This window comes from Acomys minous (genome assembly GCF_964271855.1).
Source record: "Acomys minous genome assembly, chromosome: 4".
NCBI lineage: Eukaryota > Metazoa > Chordata > Mammalia > Rodentia > Muridae > Acomys > Acomys minous.
In genome coordinates this window covers 120,023,426-120,048,442 of record NC_140486.1, presented here as the reverse complement: position 1 = coordinate 120,048,442, position 25,017 = coordinate 120,023,426, and the positions used below count along the sequence as shown (strand labels likewise).

The 25,017-nt window shown below is 37.4% G+C and overlaps 1 protein-coding gene across 2 annotated transcripts in view; it reads left to right on the top strand.

Moving 5' to 3' along the window:
- Positions 1 to 11,070: 11,070 nt before the first annotated feature.
- Positions 11,071 to 25,017, top strand: part of SLCO6A1 (solute carrier organic anion transporter family member 6A1) — a 67,962-nt gene continuing 54,015 nt past the window's right edge. The window contains exons 1-5 of one of the 2 annotated variants that reach the window (XR_014778579.1): positions 11,071 to 11,602; positions 13,350 to 13,610; positions 15,249 to 15,440; positions 17,106 to 17,202; positions 23,917 to 24,032. Coding sequence is in view for 1 of the 2 variants with exons in the window: in XM_084778776.1 (XP_084634902.1) it covers positions 11,278 to 11,602; positions 13,350 to 13,610; positions 15,249 to 15,440; positions 17,106 to 17,202; positions 23,917 to 24,032 (991 nt within the window). In the remaining variant the exon portion in view is untranslated. The remainder of the gene's footprint in view (positions 11,603 to 13,349; positions 13,611 to 15,248; positions 15,441 to 17,105; positions 17,203 to 23,916; positions 24,033 to 25,017) is intronic. The other variant, XM_084778776.1, reaches the window with a different exon arrangement.

Below are 25,017 nucleotides of genomic sequence, written 5' to 3'. Positions count from 1 at the left end.
ATTGTACCACTGATAGCGCTATTCAGAGTTATTATTCTTTGACTGCTCTGTATGTTTCCTAAATCAGATCCCATGGGACTCTCAGAGTACAGAATTGAAATGGCCTGAGCCTTCACTTGTGGTAAGGGAGCGTTAGTACCAGTGTGTTGAAGCAATAACCCCATTGGTTTGTAGAACCATGGCTAGAGAGATGGAAAACTTAGAGAAAGTGAGTCTTGGCATTGGACAAAATGCAAAGACAATTCTGCAGTTAGATGACATATGACAGTTTTAATCACAACCCACCCCTACCATGAAGATGAACTGGATTACCTGCGTGTGAGTCATTTTGCACTGACTACTTGGAGTTTGTGGCAGTGCTTTGTTTTTGTGCTCCAGTTTGCTCGTTGTAAAATGGAAGCATGTTGTGCTTCTGAGAAAGATTGTTATAACTACCATGACTAAGGAACAATAATCGAGTGCATGTTTCCTGAAAGGTAGTCACATAGAGCAGGGGACTTGCAAGCACACCGTGGGGCTTGATTTTTTTTTTTTTTATTTTCATTACTGGAGACTGTATCTTGGTCCTCATCAAGCTTGGTACTCAGCAAGCACTCTATGGCTGAGTTACATAGTGCAGCCACACCACTTTATTTTAAAAGCACTTGATAGAGATTATTTCTGTTGTGCCATACAGAAATCTTTGAGTAACTAGATGATATACTTTATTTATTTATTTATTTATTTATTTACTTACTTACTTGTTTGTTTGTTTGTTTTTCACTTTACATCCAGATCATAGCCTAATCTCTCCTCAACTCCCAGTCCAACCCTCCATCCCTCTCCCCACCCACATGCCCTATTCCTCAGAAAAGGGGGAACCCCTTTCCCGTTCACCCAGCTCATCAAGTCTTATAAGGGCTTAACATGTCCTTTTCCCCTGAGGCCTGGCAAGGCAGTCCTCCCAGGGAGGAAGTACTTGAAAAGCTGGCAAGAAAATCCATGTCAGAAAGAGCTAACCTCCCCTTGCTAGGAGACCCATATGAAGTCAGAGCTTCCCATCAGCTACGTCTTTGTAGGGGGCCTATGTCCAGTACATGCAAGGTCCTTGGCTAGTGCTTTAGTCTCAGCAGATCCCTCTGGGCACTAGTGAGTTGGCTCTGTTAGTAGTCTGTTGTCACCTCCTGGTCTTTTTCTCATTCCTCCCACTTTTCCACAAGGCTCCCTCTGCCTTGCCCATGTTTGGATGTGAGTCTCCGCATCTGTTTTCAGGTACTGCTGGGTGTAGCCTCTCAGAGGACAACTCTGCTTGACTGCTGCCTAGAAGCATAGCAGAACACTGTGAATAGTGTCAAAGGTTAGTTCTCCCCCACGTGGTGGGTCTTGGGTTGCTCCAGGCACTGGTTGGACCTTCTGTCACTCGATGCTCTATCTGTTCTGTCTTTATCCATGCACGTCTTGTAGGCAGGGTAAATTTTGAGTCAAAGTTTTTGTGGGTGAGTTGGTGTCCCCCTTCCTCTACTAGAAGACTTGTCTAGTTAGAGGGCGTTCTCTTCAGTCTCTTTGGCCCCTGCTACTAGGAGTCTCTGCTAGATTCTCTCTCACATCCTCCTGAAGCCTGCCATGACTTAAGTCTCCAGCCTGTTACCAAGATGCCCCCACCCACAGTTTCACTTTTTGCCTCATGACTTTTCTTTTTATATCTCCACCTCACCCTAGGTCTGATCTCAACCCCGTTGTCTCTGTGTTTCCTCCCCTATATTATTCCCTCCCTCATCTGCTACCTCTGTCTATTCTATTTTCCCTTCTAAGTGAGATTTAAACATCCTCCCTTGGATCCTCCTTGTTACTTATCTTCTTTGATTCTGTGCATTGTAGTATGTTCATCCTGTACTATATGACTAAAATCCACTTATAAGTGAGTATATACCATGTGTGTCTTTCTGGGTCTGGGTTATCTCTCCTCAGGATGATCTTTAAACAGTTCCATAGATTTGCTTGCACATTTAATGATTATTTTTTATTTTTAAAAAACTGAGTAGTATTCCATTGTGTAAATGTACCTCACTCTCTTTTTCCATTCTTCAGTTGAGGGACATCTATGTTGTTTCCAGATTCTGGCTGTTACAAATAAGGCTGCTATGAACATAGTGGAGCAAGTGTCATTGTATGGTGGAGCATCTTTTGGATATTTACCCAGGAGTGTTACACCTGGTTCTTGAGGTAGAGCTAGTCTTAATTTTCTGAGAAAGCACCAGGATGATTTGCAAAGTGGTTGTTTAAATTAGTAATCCCACCAGAAATGGAAGCATGTTCCCTTTTCTCTATACCCCTACCATCAGGTGCTGTCACTTGAGTTTTTTTAAAGGTGCTTTTTTAAATTAAACATTTTTTATTTGTTACATATTTATTTATATTATTTCACATATGTACAATAGACGACCTATAGCAAGAAGATCCATGACATAATCAGGAATTATATAAATGTTATATTTTTAGTGTTTTGTCTTACCCACTCTGACATGTGTAAGATGGAGGCATGTTGTATTTTGTCAAAGGCTTTTTCTACATATAATGAGATGATCATGTGACTTTTTTCTTTCAGTTTGTTTACATGATGGGTTATATTGATGGATTTTCAAATACTGAACCATCTCTGCATCCCTGGGATGATGCCTATTTAATTATGCTGGATGATATATTTGATTTTTTCTTGGATTTGGTTTGTGAGTATCTTATTGAATATTTTTGCATCAATGTTCATGAGTGAAATTGGTCTGAAATTCTCCTTTTTTATTGTTGCGTCTTTGTGTGGTTTGATTACCAGGGTGACTGTGGCTTCATAGAATGAGTTTGATAATGTTTCTTCTGTTTCTATACTGTGGAATAGTTTGAGGAGAGTTAGCATTAGCTCTTCTTTGAATGTATTTTGGAATTCTGTGTTAAAACCATCCAGCCCTGGGATTTTTTGGGTTGGGAGACTTTTGATGATAGCTTTTATTTCCTTAGGGATTATAGGACTGTTTAAACTGTTTACCTGATCTTGACTTAACTTTGATAAGTGAAATCTGTCAAAAATAATCAATTACTCTTAGGTTTACCAATTTTGCAAAATACAAGATTTTGAAGTAAGACCTAACGATCTTTTGTATTTCCTCAGTGTTTGTTATTATGCCCCCCTTTTCATTTCCAATTTTGTTAATTTTGATAATCTCCCTCTGTTTTTTAGTTAGTTTCAGGGGTTTTTCTATCTTGTTGCTTTTCTCAAAGAAACAGGTTTTTTTTTGTTTCATTGACTCTTTGTATTGTTCTCTTTGTTTCTAATTTATTGATCTCAGCCCTGAGCTTGATGATTTCCTGTTGTCTACTCTGCTTTGGTATGTTTGTTTCTTTTTGTTCTAGAGCTTTCAGGTATGTTGCTAAGTTGCAAGTTCCAACCTCTTTATGAAGACACTTAGTGCTATGACCTTTCCTCTTAGCACAGTTTTCATTGTGTTCCATAAGTTTGGGTATGTTGTACCTTCATTTTCATTGAAAGCTAGAAAGTCTTTCATTTCTTTGTTTTAAAATTTCATCCCTGACCCAGTATCATTGAGTAGGGAGTTGTTCTGTTGTTTCTGTTTTTCTTGAGTTCCAGCTTTAATCCATGGTGGTCTGATAAGATGGAAGGAGTTATTTCAATCTTCTCTCTGTTGAGGTTTGCTTTGTGGTTGAGTATTTTGGTGCCCTTGTATTTGGGGCATAGCTGTCCAGGATTGCGACATTATCTTGGTGTATTTTTCCTTTGATGAGTATGAAGTGTCCTTCTCCATCTCTTTTGAGTTTTTTTGAAAGTCTATTTCATTAGATATTCGGATGTCTATATTGCTTCTTGGGTTCATCTACTTGGTAAGCCATTCCTAGCCCTTTACTCTTAGGTAATGTCTATCTTTATTGCTGAGGTGTGTTTCTTGTGTGCCCGAGAATGATGTTTTTGCATCCATTCTGTTAGCCTTTGTCTTTTTTTTTTTTTTTTGCCAGTTGAGGTTATTGATATTGAGAGATATTAATGACAAGTGGTTGTCAATTCCTGTTATTTTGATGGTGCTAGTGGGAGAGAGAGAGAGAGAGAGAGAGAGAGAGAGAGAGAGAGAGAGAGAGAGAGAGAGAGAGAGAGAGCGCTTCCCTTCTTTTGGTTTTGCTGATGTGGGGTTATTTATTTCCTGAGTCTTCTGGGTAGTTAGTCTCCTTGGGAGAGAGCTGTGTGAGGGGGCCTGGATCTGTTGTCCCATCTCCTGGGATGTTACCTCCAATCCAAGAAACATGAATGTTGGTATTTTGAGTTCAACTGTTAAGTTACCCTTAATAACCACAGTCTCTATTCTCCCACTCACATACAGTACACTTTGGCTGCTACCATCTTCATATTAGCTATCAGATTATATAATTTAAAATATTAAAATTGCTAAATTGGTTTTTAGTTTTTCAATGACAATTAAACTGCAAATACACTTTGTGGTTACCAAGCTTAACTGTAGTAGACAAAAATTAACGACAATAATTTGACAAAGAGTATTCACATTATTTGTCAATTTAATGAAAAGTAGATTGCAGTTCTAACCTATATATTAAAACTCATCAATCATATGTTCTCTCCTGTAACATTCATGTCTTCAACACTGTTCTTAATAGCTACTAACCTATTCAGTCCTCATAATATCTCAATGGGACAAGGACAATAATTAGTAGCATTTAACAGAAGATAAAACTAGCCTTCAACCACCTTTCTGAAGCAGACTAGTCTTCTTCATCAATTCTTAATCAAAACATGCCTCTAAGGCATGTTTAGATCAGGGTTATCTATTAGTTTCTTAAGTGAGGCTTCCTTCTTAGATGACTACAGGATATGTCAGGTAGAGAGAGTTAACTGGGACAGGGTTGGTAAGATGTTATAATCCTTAAAGAACGGGAGATACATTCCAAACCATTTAAATGATAGAAATATTGGGTGGATTACGTAATAAAACATGTTCTTCAAAAGTCAAAATTGTATTGCTCTGTGAGGGAATGACTCCTTTGGAGTTTAGATTAGCATCCTCATTCATCCTTTTTTGTTTTTAAGTCAGGATATCTTGCTTTGCTTGGGTCTTAAGCCTGCCTCATCATCATGTTGGGTTCTTTAATGTGGAAAATAAATATTTCATACTGCTGATATGCAGGTATACAGTGCAGACATTAGCTTTTCCTCTCTATAACTAATATCCAAATAAATAAGTAAATAAATAATAAATAAATAAACATAAATATAAAAATATTTTTATTTTGGTGCCAAGTTTTGGAAGTTTCAGTTCCTCTAGGTTGTCCTCATTGCAGTAGGCTTATGGAAATGTAGCCAATGATGATGGAAAATTGTTACTCCCAAACCTTGAAGTATCTAAGTTAAGAGAATGGGATCCTGCTCCTCTCACCAAGGCAGAGACCCACTGATCTGAAGACCTCCTACTAGGTACTTTAGAATGGTGACAGCACCAAGATGTATATGCACATATATATGTGTGTGTGTTTTACTATTATGGTTAATTTAAAAATATGGCCTAATGAATGTTTATTATTAGGATATAATTACTAAAGCAGTGCTTTCTAACCTGCTGTAAATCAATAAAAAATGCAGACACCTCTTATGTTTTAAAACAGCCTTCGTTCACCTGGGGCAGGGCAGATACTAATCCCCTAAACTACCTTCCATATCTCTCTGCCCCCAATCTCATGCCATCTGCTTCTAATAATTTCTATCGAGCTACCTCTCACCCGTAATCCCACATACTTGCTAAGGTTCTTCATTTGGGCCAAACCCTCCATCCATGCCAGATTTGTGCTTCTTACTCCACCTGACCCACATTGGTGATCTCTTTCTTTCTCCTCTTCCTCTCTCTTCTCCTTCACAAGATCCTCTTCCAGTCTCTTACAGCTTCCCTTCCCAAGAACCTCTCTGTCCCCCAAACCTGCAATCCTTAGCCATGCCTAACCCCTTTCCCTGCCTAGGTATATCAGCTTTTTATTAGTCTAACAGGAATAAGTTGTTAGTCAGGGTCACACAGAAATATTTAGGGTACATTAAAAGACTGCAACCAGGAATTAGCATCAAAATACATCAGACTAACCTCAGGAGCTAGCATGAAGATAGAAATTAGAGACACATTAACAAATGGGCTGAAGGCAGAAATTGGTTTAATAAGATAATGGAAAGACTGAGAAATTAAACTGGAAGAATGAAATATTCCCATCAAAATACCAACACAATTCTTTACAGACCTTGAAAGAATAATTCTAAAAGTCATATAAACAACAACAACAACAACAACCCAAAATAGCTAAAACAATCCTTTACAATAAAAGAACATCTGGAGTTATCTTCATCTCTGACTACAAGTTATACTACAGAGCAACAGTAATAAAAACTGCATGGTACTGGCATAGAAACAGATTGGTTGATCAATGGAATTGAATGAAAGGCTCAGAAAAAAAATATCCACTCACCAATGGACACTTGACTTTTGACAAGGAAGCCAAAACTATACAACTTCAAAAGGAAGCACCTTCAACATGTTGTGCTACTCTAATTGGATGCCCATGTATAAAAGAATGCAAATAGGTCCATATTTATCAAAGTCCTTAACATAAATCCAGGATCACTAAATCTATTAGAAGAGAAAGTGGGGAAGAGCCTTGAACCCATTGTCACAAGACACAACTTTCTAAACAGAACATCAACAGCTCAGGATCTAAGATCAACAATTAATGCATAGGACCTCATGAAACTGAAAAGCTTCTGTAAGGAAAAATACACTGTCAACAGGACAAAAGGGCATCCTACACACTGAGAAAAGATCTTCTCTAACCTTATAGCCGACAAAGGAATAATATACAAAAACAAATAAAGAACTAAAAAAGTTAAATACCAACAAACCAAATAATCAAATAAAAAATAGGGCACAGAGCTAAACAGAATTTTGAACAGAGGAATCTCAAATAGCTGAGAAGCACTTAACGAAATGCTCAATGTCCTTAATAATCAGGGAAATGCAAATCAAATGACTTTGAGATTCCATTTATACCCTTCAGAATCCCTAAAATCAAACACTCAAGTGACAGCACATGCTGGTAAGGATTTACTCTTCCTACAAGATATTCAGGGGTAAATATAGAGCAGAGATTCAATGTCTAGCCAATGCATAGCCCAACCTGAGACCCACCCAATGGGAGAAAGCCAAGCCCTGACAATATCGAGGATACTCTGCTATGCTTGCAGATGGGAGCCTAGCACAGCTGTCCTCTATGGTGCTCCCTCAGTAGCTGATCAAAACAGATGCTGAGACTCATGGCTGAACATTAGGCAGAGCACAAAGAGCCTTGTAGGAGAGACAGGAGGAGGGATAGAAGGATCTGGAGGGGACAAGAACTTCAAAAGAAGATCAGCAGAGTCAACTCATCTTGGCCCAGGGGCACATATGGAGACTGAAGTACCAACCAAGGACCATGTATGCACACTAGGCATAGGCCCCCTACACATATGTAGCTGATGGGCAGCTTAGTCTTCATGTGGGTCTCCTAGTAAGGAGATCAGGGGCTGCCTTGCTTGGCCTCAGTCCAAAAGTATGTGCTTACTCCTGATGTAACTTGATGTGCTGGGGTGGATTAGTTGGGGGGGGGGGCTCCCTTTTTCTGAGGAGTAGGGGAGGAGGGGCTAGGGGGAAGAGGGAGGGAGGGTTGGACCTAGAGGAGAAGATGAGGTGACTATGATCAGAATGTAAAGTGAATACATAAATAAATAAGTAAATAAACAGACAAATGAAACTAACACTGTAGGAAATTGCTCCTGTATATATTTTGCAAAGAAAAAGAGAAAATAATATTGCTGATAATTAGAAAAAAAGAGTTTGAGCTGTTGGTGTTCTGTTCAGAAAGTTGTCTCCTGTACTAATAAATTCAAGACTCTTCCCCACTTTCCCTTCTCTTATATTTAGTGTATCTGATTTTATGGAACTAGAAAATATCCTGAGTGAGGTAAACCAGACCCATAAGACACATACAACAGGAGCCTAGCATAATGCCTTCTGAGAGGCTTCATCCAGCAGCTGATGGAAACTGATGCAGAGATCCACAGCCAAACCCCTGGGAGTTTTGTGGAAGAGTGGGAGGAAGGATTAAGAGCGCCAGAGGAATCAAGGACACTGTAGAAGGACCTACAAAGTCAACTAACCAGGGCCCATGAGGTCTTACAGAAACTGAACCACCAACCAGACAGTGTGCATGGGCTGGACCTAGATACCCTACACACTTGTAGCAGATGTGCAGCTGAGTCAATATGTGGGTCCCCTAACAACTGGAGTGGTGACTGTCTCTGATTCTGTTGCCTGCTTTTGGATCCCTTTCTCCTAGTTGGGCTGCCTTGACAGGCCTCGGAGAGAGAGGATGCATTTGGTACATAAGAATTCAGAGGTAATTATGCATTCCTGAAACCTCTGCTGGTCCCTTGTAGGTTACCAAATGTTCTAAGTTCTATTTTAAAAAAAAGAAACATTGTCATTAAAGAGTATTATGATTTAGTCCCATTTACCAGAAATAACTAATTCTGCAGTTCATTATCAGAATAAAAGAAAATTTTCTCATGGAGAAGAAAGGATAATAGAAAAGACGTTTTTTTTTCCCAGAAGGGCAGATAGAAATACAGAAAAGTAGTCTCCCCTGGACAGCACTGGGAAGCATTTCCAGTTGGTAGGCTTTTGATAACTATTTCTATTTCCACAGGAGATAGAGGACTATTTAATTTGTTTACCTGGTCTTGACTGAACTTTGGTAAGTGACACCTGTCAAGAAAACTATCCACTTCATTTAGGTTTTCAAATTTTGTGGCATATAGGATTTTGAAGTAAAACCTAATTATTCTTTGGATTTCCTTTGTGTCTGTTGTTATGTCTCCCTTTTTACTTCCAATTTTGTTGATTTGGAAAGTGTCTCTCTGCTTTTTGGTTAGTTTGACTAAGGGTTTGTCTATCTTGTTGCTTTTCTCAAAGAAACATGTCTTGGTTTTCTTGATTCTTTAAATTGTTCTTTTTGTTTCTAATTTATTGATTTCAGTCCTGTGTTTGATTATTTCCAGCCCTCTATTCCTCTTGGGAATGTCTGCTTTTTTTTTCTAGGGCTTCCAGGTGTGCTGTTAAGTTGCTTATATGAGATGTTTCCAATCTCTTTATGAAGGCACTTAGTGCTATGAACTAAGTAGTCTTAGCACTATTTTCATTGTGTCCCATAAGTCTGGATATGTTGTACCTTCATTTTCATTGAATTTTAGGAAGTCCTTTATTTCTTTCTATATTTCTTGCCTCACCCAGTTGTCATTGAGTAGAGAGTTGTTTAGTTTCCATGTGTGTCTAGGCTTTTTGTTATTTCTGTTGTTGTTGAGGAAACAAAATTTTCTAGAAAACAGTTTTTAGTGCATGGTAGCATTGGTCAGAAGTGTCATCTACAGCAAATCTATTGGAAGGCTAGTGACATAGTGTGCAAATCTATGACCAAATGGAGTTAGATGGTTTACTTAGTGGTTTCCTCCATACAATTTTCTTTTTAGAACTAAATAGATGTTTTAAGTTGACAGTGATGAGATATGATAGATATCGATTTACATTCAGAATTTCAGATACACCAAGATAGGAAAGATGTTTTCTTCAAGGCTGCCAAATACAAATAACCAAAACACTAAGAATGTAACATTTATATAATTCCTGATTGTTTCATGGTTCTTCTTGCTGTAGGTAGTTTATCATATATATGTATAATATATAAATATATATTTAAAATATATAATTAATAAAAAGATATTCTGTTATACTCAAAAAGTAAAAAGTAAAAAAAAAAAGAAAGAAACTCCTTTGTACACAGACATTTAACAAACCTTTTTCACCCAAATTAGCATTGAGAAAAAAACTGCCATGTAAAACCTGACTTTGATTTAGTGTAGAGTCTCTGATTACCAACCTGCTGATAATTAACCCAGACTTTAAAGAGTTTGTGAAGCAGGCATCCCTAGTCAAGAGTTTAAAATAAAATTTAAAAATTAAAATTTTTACTTAAAGTTAATTGTCTAATTTAAAGAATATAAATGTATGCTATTTTAAAAGTTAACCCAGTAGGCACAAAAATATATTGTACACTGTGCATAATAACCTGAGTTCAAGTATGAAAAATAGAATACTAGATGTTACTGAAAATAAAAATTATTTTCCAAAAAGAAAACATAAATATTAAAGTAACAGCAGATAACATCTGTTTGAAACTTCTAAACCTACTTTCTTTAAATTTAGCCAAAATATTAAACTATATGTCCATAGGTGTCAGCAGACCATCTTTTAAGAGCAAATGGAGTCCTTTTTGGCATCTAAGTCACAAAGGAAGTGCTACAAATTTTGACAAACCTTGCAACTTGCAAAATATAGTAACAAGTCAAATAAAGGTTTCCATATCAATTGTGATCACAAGTCTAGATTGATCTCTTAAAGTTGAATTCTCAAGCACCAAATTTTTGGGGAATCTATGTTCCAAGACAATACCGTAGGCAAAGACACACACACACACATACACACACACACACACACACACACACACACACACACACACACACACACAAGAAAACAGGCTATGAAATCCCCATTACAGTGGCTATCTTATGTTCCCTCATTTTTCTCTCTTTTTTATCTTTTTACCTTCTTTCCTTCCTTTCTCTCTCCTTTCTTCCTTCCTCTCTTCCTTCCTCCCTTCCTCTTTCTGCCTCCCTCCTTTTTCCTCTCTCCGCCTTTATTTATTTATTTAGTACTTTTTAACAAATGTATATCAAATATGATTATCCAGTTGTAGAGACACCACACTGAAGCAAGTGTGGAGATTCTGGAGGTTCGCGCTCTGGCCTATGCTTACACATTTCCCCCTTGTTTCATTTAAAAAATATTTTATTAGTTATTTGAGCACTTTGTTTAACATAGTTTAATCATATGTATGTCCTTTCCCTCTTCCTGTTTTCCCTCCTCCCCCGCCCCTCCTCCTTGTTTCTTCGAGAAGAAGGAATACAGCCTCTGAACTTCTGCAACGTCACCCAACCCTTCTGTAGGGACGTTGACCTCCTACATGGCAAGTAACAGTAACGTTCCCTGCAGAGGTTAAGAGTGGCAGCTCGCCTAGTGACAGCGTTTACTCACCTAAACCCAGGGACTACGCGAGTATCTCAAAAACCACCGCAAGTCTCTACCGAGCTGCTTTTGATAAGCCATGGCCCAGAGCCGGGTACAAATGCAAGATCCCGCTAAGGAGGCTCCGGCGGAAGCGGAGCCTGGCAATGTCCAACAGGAGCCTGGGGAATCCAGGAAAGTAAAGCCATATCTGACAGCACTTCCAGCTTCCCTGATGAAGTTTACAAATCTCCAAAGAGCGAAAACGCCTACCTCTTTAGGTGCAAAGATTTTACCAGGTGCAAAACGGAAGGTTCTCCTGGAGGGGTCATTTGGCTTAGGACCTCTGGTTTTCTCTTCTTGCCAGCGGTTCAACAACATTAACTCCTTCCTGGCTTTGTATTGTACTGTGGTCCTAGCTCAAGGTAAGTTGGAGGAGCAGGGTTGCTCTGGTGAGCGGAGGACACGAGTGAGTAACCTCTGGCTTGAGTGGAATAAAAAAAAAGTGAACACAGTTCTGTGTTGTTGCCTCAGGTCTTTGTCCACCTGCTTGGCAGGGTGCACTCCACGTTTTAAGTATTAGGTTCTACTCTCCAATAGAAAGATGATGAAAAGGTGGTGTTAACTCATGTTATTTGATGACCAATTTAAGTTCTGGGATCAATCTTCAAGATGAAAATAAAGTCAAAAACAGCATTGCTATTATGACCAGGTTTCTGCTCACAATTTTGAAACACTGGGTCAAAGCATATTTCTATCTAGATTTTGTTTCCTCACCTGTGAATTGAGGGGGTGGTGAGGTTTTAAGTGGTTAGGGTTAGGGTTCTACATCACAGAAAAACACAAGGGCGTTTTTAACCCACAGATTGCCTCATTTCTCCCTTGTCTTCCTCTTGATCCCCTATTATTTTAATTATATATTTTTATAAGTAATTTTTATTAATATAAAATATCACTTTTTTTTGCATGCAGTCACAGAATTTTATCAACGCACCTGTGAATGCACTTTCACTTGAAAGTGCTCAGATTAGCTTGGAAACTACATTTGCCCACAGTCTTCCTGCTGGCTCTCACGCTTAGCTATTGCCAGTGAGAGGCTGGGGCAGTAGGTAACAGAAGTGTAACCGAGAATCTGCTATGGTTTTCCTGTTTGGGGGGTGGTTTTGAAATCAGGAGCAACACTGAAGATCTTGGAGGTAAAGTAAGGAATAGATACCCTATCATCAGCAATCATGACTGTTTCAGCAGCACTGTTATCCTGGGTCTGGCCCTGGTAAAAGTTGGTTCTTGGAGCTTTAGGAACTTTAGGAAGGATATGGAGTCCTGGATCCCTGCAAACCAAGGAGTGTTTGAGGTACTTGGACAATAGCAGCTATGATGACCGCAGCAATGACATGTGATCCAGCCATTCTGCAGACGTCCCACGAGTTTTCATTTGTGACTATTTTCTGTTTTCACTCCAAGAAACGTATATCTTTTTGTAGCTATTCCTTGTATCAAATTATTTTTGTTTTGTTTAGTACAGCCTTTTTTTTTCTTTCTTAATTCTTGATGATGGTTGTATACACTTTATACTATCATTTATTTAATGCTCAAGAACATGAAACAATTTATATTGAAAGTATGAATTTTTAAAAAAAGGTTGAAATGCTCAGAAGTGTTAAGCCTCAAGCACAAAATCCTAGCTATGGAACAAAACTAGCTATGGATGGGTGTATACACAATATGTTATCATGTATTTAATGCTCAAGAATGTGGAAAAATAATATTGTATGTATACATTTTTAAAAGATTAAAAATACCTAGAAATGTTAAACATCAATCCTAGATATGGAACAAGGTTATATTAAAAAAATACAAGCTGGATTCCAACTGTATTTATAGTTTTAACTATAAAAATTAGATAAATATCCGTTGTGTTATTTATCAACTCTTCATATATAGTATGTTTAAAAAGTGATGAGATGATACAACCATAATTGATCTTTAAGAAACTAATATAGGTAGTCACAGAAAGCTTCTAAAATTTAAGTAAAAATATTCATGGAGGTTCATGAAATCATTTCTGTTCATAGATTTTTCTTCTTCATAATATTATAAATCAGTGTAAATTAATTTTTTCTTTGCATATAATGCTTATATTTCCCTTTTGTCTTTCTTTTGATGTTTTAGGTATTGTATTTGGTCTTACTGATCTGAGTATTGTACATTTTGAGAAGGATTTTTATCTGTCAAACACAGAGAAAATTCTGTTGACTATCTCTTACGATTTAGCATCTTTATTGGTAGCAATACTTGTAGCACACTTTGGACATAGAGGGAACAGGGCAAGATGGGTGGCAGCTGCTGCCTTTGTAGTAGGACTTGGATCAGTTTCACTTGCTGTACCATACTTGAAATATGAAATTGTAAGACCAGTGGAAGAAAGTGAAGGTAAGAATTTTTTTCAAACACACTATCATATACTAACTCAGTATTTATTTAAGTCATTGGCTTAAAAAGTTTAAAATAGTTCATGTTGTCTGTGTGTTCTTCCTTGTTTATGTAACTACACTAATTAACATCTGATTTACCTCTAACAGATACTCGAGGAAAGAATATTGTGGGATAATTTATAAAATTATTTCTCTTATACAATTTTATGTATGTTACAAGTCTCTTGAGAAGGCTAGTAGTTTACTTTATTTCTACAAGATACTTTAATTATTCTCTTCATTTCCTTAGTAGCATAGACCCACATAAGTTCAAATACAGGAATAAGCCTATACATATTAAAAAGGTAATTTTTCTAGATACTTCTACCATTTCAAAAATTGGACACTACTCTTTGACTACCATTTGAGTCTGTAAAGATAGTGGTTTTAGTCAGTCTAAAAATTTTCAGTATTCCTAGTATAGAAGATCTACTTGAAAAATCTTTATATATAATCCCAGATCCTTTCTAATCATGTACACATGTTAATGTACCTGCTAAGCTGGATATCAACAAGACTTAATGAATAAGGGAGATGTATCCATGTGTACAAGTGTATTAGTTAGTGTTTTGGAAGTTTATAATGTGTGGTATATTTACGGTGTTTATAAAATATTAAATTTAACAGTAGTTGTCACAAAGCATAACTATTTATAATAATATAGTTACATACTATTTAATGCATACAAACGTGTTATGTACATCTTTGATATTAATAGAACTGACATTTGCTTCATTAATAAGATGGCTTATGAAAAGCATTTTCTTCCTTTGTTCACTTAACAGTATTTTGGTCAGAAATGGTAGAATCCTCTGGAGCATGATACATATTATAAATATTATAAATTCTGGTCAATAGTTAATATTATGAACTACCTTTGCAGAGGACCTGAGTTTCCCAGCATGCACATCAGGCAGTGAGGAACCATCCATAACTACAGCTCTAAAGGATCTGAGACCCTCTTCTGGCTTCTGCAGGCATTGGCTTACACACACACACACACACACACACACACACACACACACTTTTAAAAATAAAAATAAATATTTAAAATGTTATCAGTGCTGGGAACTTTAGGAAGATATTTCATATACAAACCATGATAGTTATAGGATTTCAAGGGTCTAAACTAGACAATTATTTAATTAAAGTAGTAGAGCACATATAATTTAAAAATTGTTAATAAATTTTTTAAAAGACCTTGAAATGAACTCAGATGGTGGGCCTTCCAAGGATTTCCAGGTACTTTTATTCTGAAGACAAACATTAGAAGAACAGGATGCAAAGTATAGGAAAATGAATATATGTCTTACATATATGTGAATGTATGTGTATTTATATAAGTATATCTGTGTGCATGTAATCCTGTGCATATAGATAATCACACTGTTTCGTTCATAATATGTTTGCCTTCTCCAGTATTCCTGAACATTTTTAGTATGCTCTTTCTATTTAGAATAACATTAATTGTATGACCACACTCGATGTGAGAGTATTAAATAAAAGGAAAAAAAAGCATGATGGTAGCAACTACAAATTAACTGTACATTTTATTTTGAATTCCATTCACTAAAACATAACTCTTATTTTTTGAAAGAGTTGTGCATAGAAGAGGAACTTAGGACAGTGACATTTTGTGGGGAAAACATAACACCGCACAGATCAGAAATTATCTATCTCTTCCTACTCGGCCAGTTTCTCCAGGGATTTGCAGGGATGCCGATTTATATCCTGGGCTTGACCTTCATTTATGACCATGTTTCCACACACTTGGCTGGCATCTATATAGGCAAGTTTGCTTTTTCTAAATACGCATGGTCCATATTGAATGTTTATTGAATTTCTGGATGTTTTAAGCGACACAGAGATAATGTTGTTCTGTGATGACACTGCAATATGTACCGATGGTTTGCCTTTCAACTTCAAAATCATGTTAGTGTGCCTAATTCTGAGATTTGGAACACTAGACAAATCATCTAATATCCCTGATATAGAGGTAGATGTCAAAGATGTAGAAGAATAGAAAATACCTGTAAGTTTTAAGTAACAAAATTTTCTCTTTGTTACTCTTTCTCTCTCAGAGAGAAAGGGGGGGGGGAGAGGGAGGGACATAGAGAGAGAGTTGAACACAGTGTCATCGTCTGTCTTGTGTAAAATGTGTCCTACATTAAGTAAGCATAGATACATCCCCCAAAAATAGTCTATCATTTTAGTACAGTGTCTCTCAAAAAATAGTCTATCATTATTTACTTTAGTATAGTGTCTGGTCCTGGTGGGCCACATTGAAGATGATGCATTTTCACAGAGATAACTAGAAATTATTTTCAAAAATATAAAACAATTTTGTACTTGCTCTTAAGTTATCTCATGAGTAAATAGTATGGAGTTTGCCATCCCAGCCACAAGGAGACTGAGGAATAAGTATCATGAGTTTGGAATCTGTGTCTAGACTGCATAGCCAATAACAGGGCTTCCTCAGTCAGGCATACATGACAAGACTCTGTCCTAAGCAACAAGAATAACAAAAGGAAATAGGTAATAGCTTACATTGAAATAATACAATTTTCCACTGCGAGTAAGAAAATCTTTCCAATAGACTAAAATAAAGAATACTCCTACTTATATATACCTTTACAAAAAAAAAGAATAAAATACTTGTCTTACTAATATTTGTCAAGATTGGTAGAAAATACCCACTATAGTTCTACTAATCAGAACTTAAGATGCATATATGTATAATATAGAGAAAGGCTTATTATATTGCCACCTCCTGATACTCTGGAAGCTTAGGTAAATAATGCAAAAATAATCATGAAAATGTACTATATTACTCTAATGATGAATTAAAGAAAATATACTTTATTTGTGTACATATTGAGCATAGATATAGTTATACTGCATTAAACATATAGTTTAAATAAGATACAATTAAGTTCATAATTAAGTTATCTGAGTATCTAATATTTGATTAGATAAGAGGAAAAGCCACCCAGCTGTACTGTTACACAGTAGTCTAGATGGGTCTCTGCCTTGTCTTAGGTGAGATTAACAGTCACAATCAGTAGACACTGAGTAAAGCAGATGGCATTTATAAGAACAGGTCTCACTGAAGCAATATAGAGTCCTAACAGGGTAGACTGACTGTTGCCAAAGAAGCAGTGATTGTGGCTCAGGACCAGCATCAACCATGAGATTATCATCAGCTCTTGCATGAATTTCCCACCAGCTTCCTGCACTACTTGCTAATTTGGCATTTGTTAGAATAAATTTTAGAAATTATAATTTTTCTCTCTCCCCTTCTTTCATGTCCTTTCCTTACTCCATTTTCCTACCCATTGTGCTTCTCTCAGGTAATAGAAAATAGCATGTAAAAATTTTCAAATATTGTAGATAGTTCAGTTGTTTTTCTTATGACCAAATTAGATTTTTAAGCTCTTTGGTGCTCTGTTTGAAGGTATCGGGGATGCTGTACAAGTACTGGGATATGCTCTGGCTTACATAGTCGGAGCAAGAAATACTAGACCTTCACATAATCACATTCCAGCAGCAGAGTAAGTCATACTATTTACTTTTTTATTTAGTTTACATTGTATAGAAAGCTTGTTGATACTTGTTAATACCATAGTTCATAAATATTACATAGAAAAATGTATGCAACTGTGGATGATGTGTACATTGTGGCAAATTAAATACATTTACGGTATGCATTCATGATTTTATTGTTTGAAATATAACTAAAACTTTTACTTAAATGTTCACTAAAGTTTATGGGTTTTTTCCTTTATTAATTTATTCTTGTTACATCTCAATGGTTATCCCATCCCTTGTATCCTCCCATTCTTCCCTCCCTCCCATTTTCCCCTTATTCCCCTCCCCTATGACTGTTCCTGAGGGGGATTACCTCCCCCTGTATATGCTCATAGGGTGTCAAGTCTCTTCTTGGTAACCTGCTGTCCTTCCATTGAGTGCCACCAGGTCTCCCCCTCCAGGGGACATGGACAAAGGTGAGGCACCAGAGTATGTGAGAAAGTCATATCCCACTCTCCACTTATAAAAAACATCCAATTTTCATCTAATACAATGCAATGGTAGTAGTTATATTCATGGTATGTAAAAAATTTCATAACATTATGGCCTTTCTCGTTCATTCATTAAAAAAAACAAAAACAAAAAAGAAACAGCCCCTACACAATACCCAAAATGAAAAGGTAGGATAAGGTTGGATCACCTGGGCTATTTGTCTTGTCTTTTTCAGTGTCTGGGGTCCTCTTACTCTGCAAAACATATAAACTTTCAAAAGGTATTGTACATTTTTGTATTAAAATATGTATAAGCTGTGTCCTGAGCACAGGTCAGTTTAAGATGATTCTTGGTAAAAAACACATTTCTATCTATGCCATTTAAAACGATGGCATGATAAGGCCTGAGGATTCTGTAGCCAAAGATTTACGGGCCATGTACAGTTCAAGTCCTGGCCGGAGACGTTTTCTTGTCTCAGTCAGTCTCAGACTTGTTCCCAAGTGGAAGGATCAGCAAACTATGTTACCTATCCCGTTTTGTCTTTTTTATTTCCTTCCTTCTGTCCGCAGTCATGCGCTGTCAAGATTTTCAGGAGATCTCTCTCTCTCTGCCAAACCTTACTTCCAAAAGTTTGGGTGGAACACATCGCTTTTTGTTTCTTGAGACAAGAGCATATTTTTTTTCCTCTCCAACACGACACATTCCCTGCCTTCCATTTTGGAATTAGGACCTTTGTATGCGGATTTAATTCATCAGTTCTTTCTAAAATCCATTATGTCTTAGTAGGTATACTTCTTGTCTCATTTAAAAATTTAAAGCCAGCAGATCATTATTTGGTCTATTTTTAGGAGATACTGTATTTCCCTTATATTGTGTGATCATTGTTTAAAAAATATCGTTAGATCTTTTTATTATTGTATGCCCTGTAGGATAATTTATGCCTGGACAGGTTTTATGCCATGTCTAAAAAAAGCATTGTATTCCAATGGATGTACATGCTGCAGCACCATCAGCCCAAATTTACAAAGCCATCTTTAAGAGAGCAACCATCTCTGACAAATATGTAACCTTAGAATCATGCTCTCCAGAAGTTAAGGCAAAAAAAGCCCATTGGAATTCTGAAAAATGAACCTATGGCATGGTACATGTAATTCAGGTCTCTAATATCTGCAATTTTGATTCAAAGATTCCTCCAGTCTCTCTTCTATGGCCTTTAATTTAGCATCTCTTTTTTTTCCAGTCTCTCCTTCCTCCAACTCTCTCTTTTTCTGATCTCTCTCAAAAAAAGAATATACAAAACTGAAATTGTTACTTAGAAAACTATTTGTATGCTGAGAGAAACAAACTCTAATGAAATCCATCAGCACTGTGTTATTGTGTCTTCCATATTTGTTAACATAGAAAATAATCTTGAACCTCAAAAACCTCTTCCTAAGGACTTTACTTTTTTTAGACCTAGCTTCCCTTGTAGACCTTACCAGTTCAGAGGCTTGAAGCTTTCAGTCTGGCTCTGGCTCCTGCTTCCAGAGAGAGGCTTTTTTTTTTCTCTGCTTCCCTCACTAGATCCTGATTTCTTCCCAACTCTGTGAAGTTACTAGGTCTATATGTGTTTGCACTTCTGGCCCTCAAGAGTCAAGCCAGCAAGAGCCCCTTCTCAAATGCTAGAAACAAGCTTGCTTTTTGTTTGCTTGCTTGGTTTTTTGGTTTTTTGTTTGTTTGTTTGTTTGTTTGTTTTGCTTCTCTGGGGTTTGTATGTATCAGTTTTTGTTTTTCTGCAGCCACTGAAGGCCTTGTTGCTCTGAAGTAGTCTGTCTAAGGAGGAAGCTGGGAGCTCCTGCCTTTGAAAACGCAGTGAGAGGAAAATAGAACAGATTTTAGAGCAGACTGGGGGCAGGTGTGGGCAGGAACAGGAGGATTGGGTGGAGAAGGAATAGGGAGATAGGATGGAGGGGAACACAGGGAGAGACAGCTGGAATTCAAGGGCATTTGAGGAGTGATATGGAAACCTAGTGCCCTGGAAACTTCCTCAAATATATAAAAGTGATCCTAATAAGGTCTCCAAAAAAAACGGGGAGTATGGAGTCTCAGATGGTCATTCCTTTTCAACAAGGGAAGTTTCCAGTAGTGGGGCTGGGGTAGAGTTGTTGGCAAAGGGTGTCCTATTGTGATCCCCAAACAACACAGGCTGTTACTAAGGCAAAGGGATGCTCTCCACAGACAGCAGATCCACATTACCAAGGACAAAATCCACATGACTCACCGAACATGGAAGAGTCAAGCTGGTGTTTACATGGAGCCTTATCCTCTAGGTACTAGTGTCTTTATTGTGGGAAGGGACACTGCAAACTACTTGAAAGTGGAACAGGGACTGAGTCACTGAGTCTTCAGGGTTTTTAAAGTATAGAATCTTAGTCATCTTTAAATAGATTTGTTTTCCCCCTTCCTATGTATAATTTCTCCTATTTCTTTTCTTCACCCAGCTGCTTGGGTTAAGACTTTAAGAGCTCTCTTGAGTAAGGGTGCAGAGAGTAGATACTCATTTTTACATTCTCACTGCTGAGGAAATGCTTTCTGATTGAGCTTGTATATCACAGTGCTGGCTGCAGCCACGGCTTATGTCCTTTACTACACTCGTGTCCATGACCCTTGAATACTACTTTTTTGGGGGCTTTATTATTATGAGTGGTTGATCTTTTACTATGGCATTTTTTCAACTATTAATATTATGAGGCTTTTTTTGTCTTTGAATTAATTTCATACACTTTCTAGCAAGTATTAGTAACAAAGAATTTCATAATAAATTAAATATTCTCATATTTACTTTTTCTTTTTTCAAACTCTAGTCTGTCCCACGCATATTTTTCTTATTTGTGTATTAAAACTATGCTTGTTAATATTTTATATTTTATTGTACAGTTTATTAATTCTTTACAAGAACACACAGATTATCAGACTTATCAATTATTAGGGTGTGGTTTTATAAAATTGCTCTTTGGGGATAAAGAGATAGGTCAGCAGTAACAAGCACATGTTCTTTCAGAGGACCTTTGTTGGTTTTCTAGCATCCACATGATGTCTCACAGTCACATGTAATTCCAGTTCCGGGATTTCCAACAAACTTTTGTGAACTGTGCATATGGTGTATTACACGCACACACAGGCAATTATATTTGTATATATATTATGAAACTTTTCAAATAAAGATAAGAATTTTTTAAAATAAACACAATTACTTTTATTGGTAAATTCAGGATTCTGATAATGACCAGAGTACTTAGATTTCAACTGAATTCATGTATCTACTGAACATCATTATTATCTTTCCATGAATGAAGACAATGTGCTGTCATATTTTTCCTAGTCTTTATGATTTTGTTTAAAATAAGTTTTATTATATGCATTATTGAATGTACATTAGGAAACTAATGCATGGGGCTTTCAGTTTGCTGATTGTCTTAAATGGAATCAAAACAGTTTTTAGTTTTCAAATCACTTATTCCTACCATTCAAAAAACACTTTGATTTCAAAAATGTATCTGGTAAGTATGATCATCCTGTCAAAGTCTTTGCTGACATTTAATAGATTAAGGTTTTGCATATAGTTGAGGCTTCCGCTCTTCTAGGTGTACAATTACACATCGTATGAAATAAATGTGTCATATGTGATATGTTATTAAAAACATACAAGTGAACTCAAAGTACTAAGAAACACAAAACTTCTGGATATTACAAACAATGGGGAGCTGAGGGCAGTGGGGATCCATGTACGTTCAAGGTCTTGGGGGATTAAGATGAGGCTGTGCAGCATAGAGTGTCCTAGAAACCTTTCCAAAGGAAAGTCATGGCATTCCTTAATTACAGAGAAATTTAGCATATACCCTCCCATCCTTGCCAGCTGCTCAGGTCAGTGAGAAGTAAAGGAAGCCTTCAAAAAAAAAAGAATAGGGGAAAAATACAAATAGGAAAACCAGAAAGACCAGAGAGGTATAAAGTACATTTCACACAAGGGACTGGAAGGAAGGGATTTCAGATGGCATGTTGTCTCAAGGGTCAGGTGCAGTATACAACAAGGTAACTTATGCAACTCAACAAGGCTTCTTGCTGTAGGGGTTCAGGCACAATTTATTTTTAATTAATTATTCAAATTACATCTTAATTGTTATCCCATCACTTGTATCCTCCTGTTCCTCCCTCCCTTCCGCTTTCACCCTATTCCCCTCCCCTAGGTCTATGACTGAGGGGGACCTCCTCCCCCACTATATGATCATAGGCTATCATGTGGTCAAATATGGGGCACCAGAGTTCATGTCAGAGTCAGTCCCTGTTTTCCACATAACTGTGAATAATGTCCTGTTCATTGACTAGATCAGCGTAGGGGTTTGATGTTTACTACTTGTATTGTCCTTGGTTAGTGCAGTAGTTTGAGCAGATCCCCCTGTGCCCAAATCCACCCATCACGATGTTCTTGCAGGTTTCTAGGACCCTCTGGATCCTTCTATTTCCCCATTGTCCTATATTTCTCTTACCTAGAGTCCCAGTAGGATGTCCTCACATCTATCCCAATCTCCTGGTAAGTGAAGACTTTCATGGGACAAGTCTTTTGGGCTAGTGCCCAATTATAAGTGAATATATACTATGTGAGTCTTTCTGGGTCTGGGTTAACTCGCTCAGTATAATCATTTCTAGTTCCATCCATTTGTCCACAAATTTCAGGATTTCCCTGTTTTTAATAGCTGAATAGTATTCCATAGTGTAAATGTACCACATTTTCTTTATCCATTCTTCTACTGAGAGACACTTAGGCTGTTTCCAGGTTCTGGCTATTATGAATAAGGCTGCTATGAACATGGTTGAGCATGTTTCCTTGTTGTGTGGTAGAGCATTTTCTGTGTATATTCCAAGGTGTAGAATAGCTTGGTTTTGAGGAAACCCTATTCCCAGTTTTCTGAGATAGCACCAGATAGATTTCCTAAGTGGTTGTACTAGTTTGCATTCCCACCAGCAATGAAGGAGTGTTCCTCTTTCTCCACATCCTTGCCAGCATGTGGTGTCACTTGAATTTTTTTATCTTGCCATTCTGATGGGTCTAAGATGGAATCTCAGAGTCATTTTGATTTGCATTTCCCTGATGACTAAAGACGTTGAGCATTTCTTTAAGTGTTTCTCGGCCATTTGATATTTCTCTATTGAGAATTCTCTGTTTAGTTCTGAGCCTCATTTCTCAACTGAGTTATTTGGTTTGGTGGGTTTTTAAAATTTTTATTGTATTAATTTATTCAGATTACATTTCAATTGTTATCCCATCACTTTTATCATCCTGTTCCTCTCTCCTTCCCACTTTCACTCTATTTCTCTCCCCTCCCCTTCTATTCACAATAGCCAGAACCTGGAAACAGTCTAAATGACAATTTTCAGTCTTGCTTTCACTTGACCACCAAACCCCTAGTATCTTTTATGTGGAATTTTAGAGTGTTGAATGTGGTGTTTAATTTCTTGAGTTCTTTATATATTTTGAATATTAGATGTTTGTCAGATGTAGGGTTGGTGAAGATCTTTTCCCAGTCTGTAGGCTGTCGCTTTGTTCTTTTGACAGTGTCTCCTGCCTTACAGAAGCTTCTCAGCCTCATGAGGTCCCATTTATTAATTGTTAACCTTAAGACCTGGGCTGTTGGTGTTCTGTTCAGGAAGTTGTCCCCTGTGCCAATGTGTTCCAGGCTCATCCCCACTTTTTCTTCTAACTGATTTAGTGTCTCTGGTTTTATGTTGAGGTCTTTAATCCACTTGGACTTGAGTTTTGTGCATGGTGACAAATAGGGGTCTAATTGCATTTTTCTACATGTAGACATCCAGTTAGACGAGCACCATTTGCTGAAGATGCTATCCTTTTTTCACCTGCAAGGTTTAAAGGAGCAAGATAAAGATGCAAGACTTGGCTTTCCAGAGGCACAAAATAAAGTGGAGACAATTTTAAATAGGAACAAACAGCAACGTATGCTGCCTGAATAGTACCACTGAAAAGAACAACGGAAATATTGGGCTCTGATGGGAGCAAAACCAAACCATAATGTTGAATACTACCAAGTGACTCTTCAGCGAAACCCCAAAATTAGTAGTGACAAATTACAGAGTGAATGCAAATTAACAGAAAATACTCCCATTCTCCCAACTAATTATGATTTGTTTTTTGTTTTGTTTTGTTTTTTTACATGTCCCTAGTTGAAATGTCCTACTTTTCTCTATTCAAGGGTGACTCATTCCTCTCTATGGTGGCAGATCAATTTTTGGGCTGGCTTTCTTAGTGCCACTGCACTTGCATGGTTGACAATTTTACCACTGCTATGTTTTCCATCTATTCTACCTGGTGAGTATAAGAAAAGAATTAGTTATAGCAGGTCATACCCTCATTTCCCATTCTCAGAGCATAGGAAATCAACATCTCTTTATGAATACACCCTCCTACAGGTATTGTTCTGTATAAAGAAGTGTACTGTCATAGTGTTGTTGGGTTTCTTTTCTTTTCTGTTTCTTTGAACAAATAAAGCAATATCACATTCCAATATTATATTTATGCACTACATTTTATTAGTACATGTTTGCATTGCTCATTATTTCTTTATTATTTAAAGTGCATAGGTGTCTATTAAAAATGAACCATAATCAAATTGACAGTTCTAGTATGAGAGTCAGGATTTTCTTTTTTTTTTTCCTTTTTTTATTAATTTATTCTTGTTACATCTCAATGGTTATCCCATCCCTTGTATCCTCCCATTCTTCCCTCCCTCCCATTTTCCCCTTATTCCCCTCCCCTATGACTGTTCCTGAGGGGGATTACCTCCCCCTGTATATGCTCATAGGGTATCAAGTCTCTTCTTGGTAACCTGCTGTCCTTCCTCTGAGTGCCCCCAGGTCTTCCTCTCCAGGGGACATGGTCAAAGGTGAGGCACCAGAGTACGTGAGAAAGTCATATCCCACTCTCCACTCAACTGTGGAGAATGTTCTGCCCATTGGCTAGATCTGGGTAGGTGTTTAAGGTTTACCGCCTGTATTGTCCTTGGCTGGTGCCTTAGTTGGAGCGGGACCCCTGGGCCCAAATCTGCCTATCATAATGTTCTACTTGTAGGTTTCTAGGACCCTCTGGATCCTTCTACTTTGCTATTCTCCCATGCTTCTCTCATCTAGAGTCCCAATAGGATGTCTTCCCCTCTGTCCCAGGCTGTGGTCCAGGTAGTTTAAAAGAAAGGCTGCCTATGAATGAAAGATCCAAGAACCCTGCAGTCTCTCAGCCCACAGAGATGGGTGTCTCAGCTGGTCTTCAGTATTCATTATAATCCCAAAGAAGTAGATTG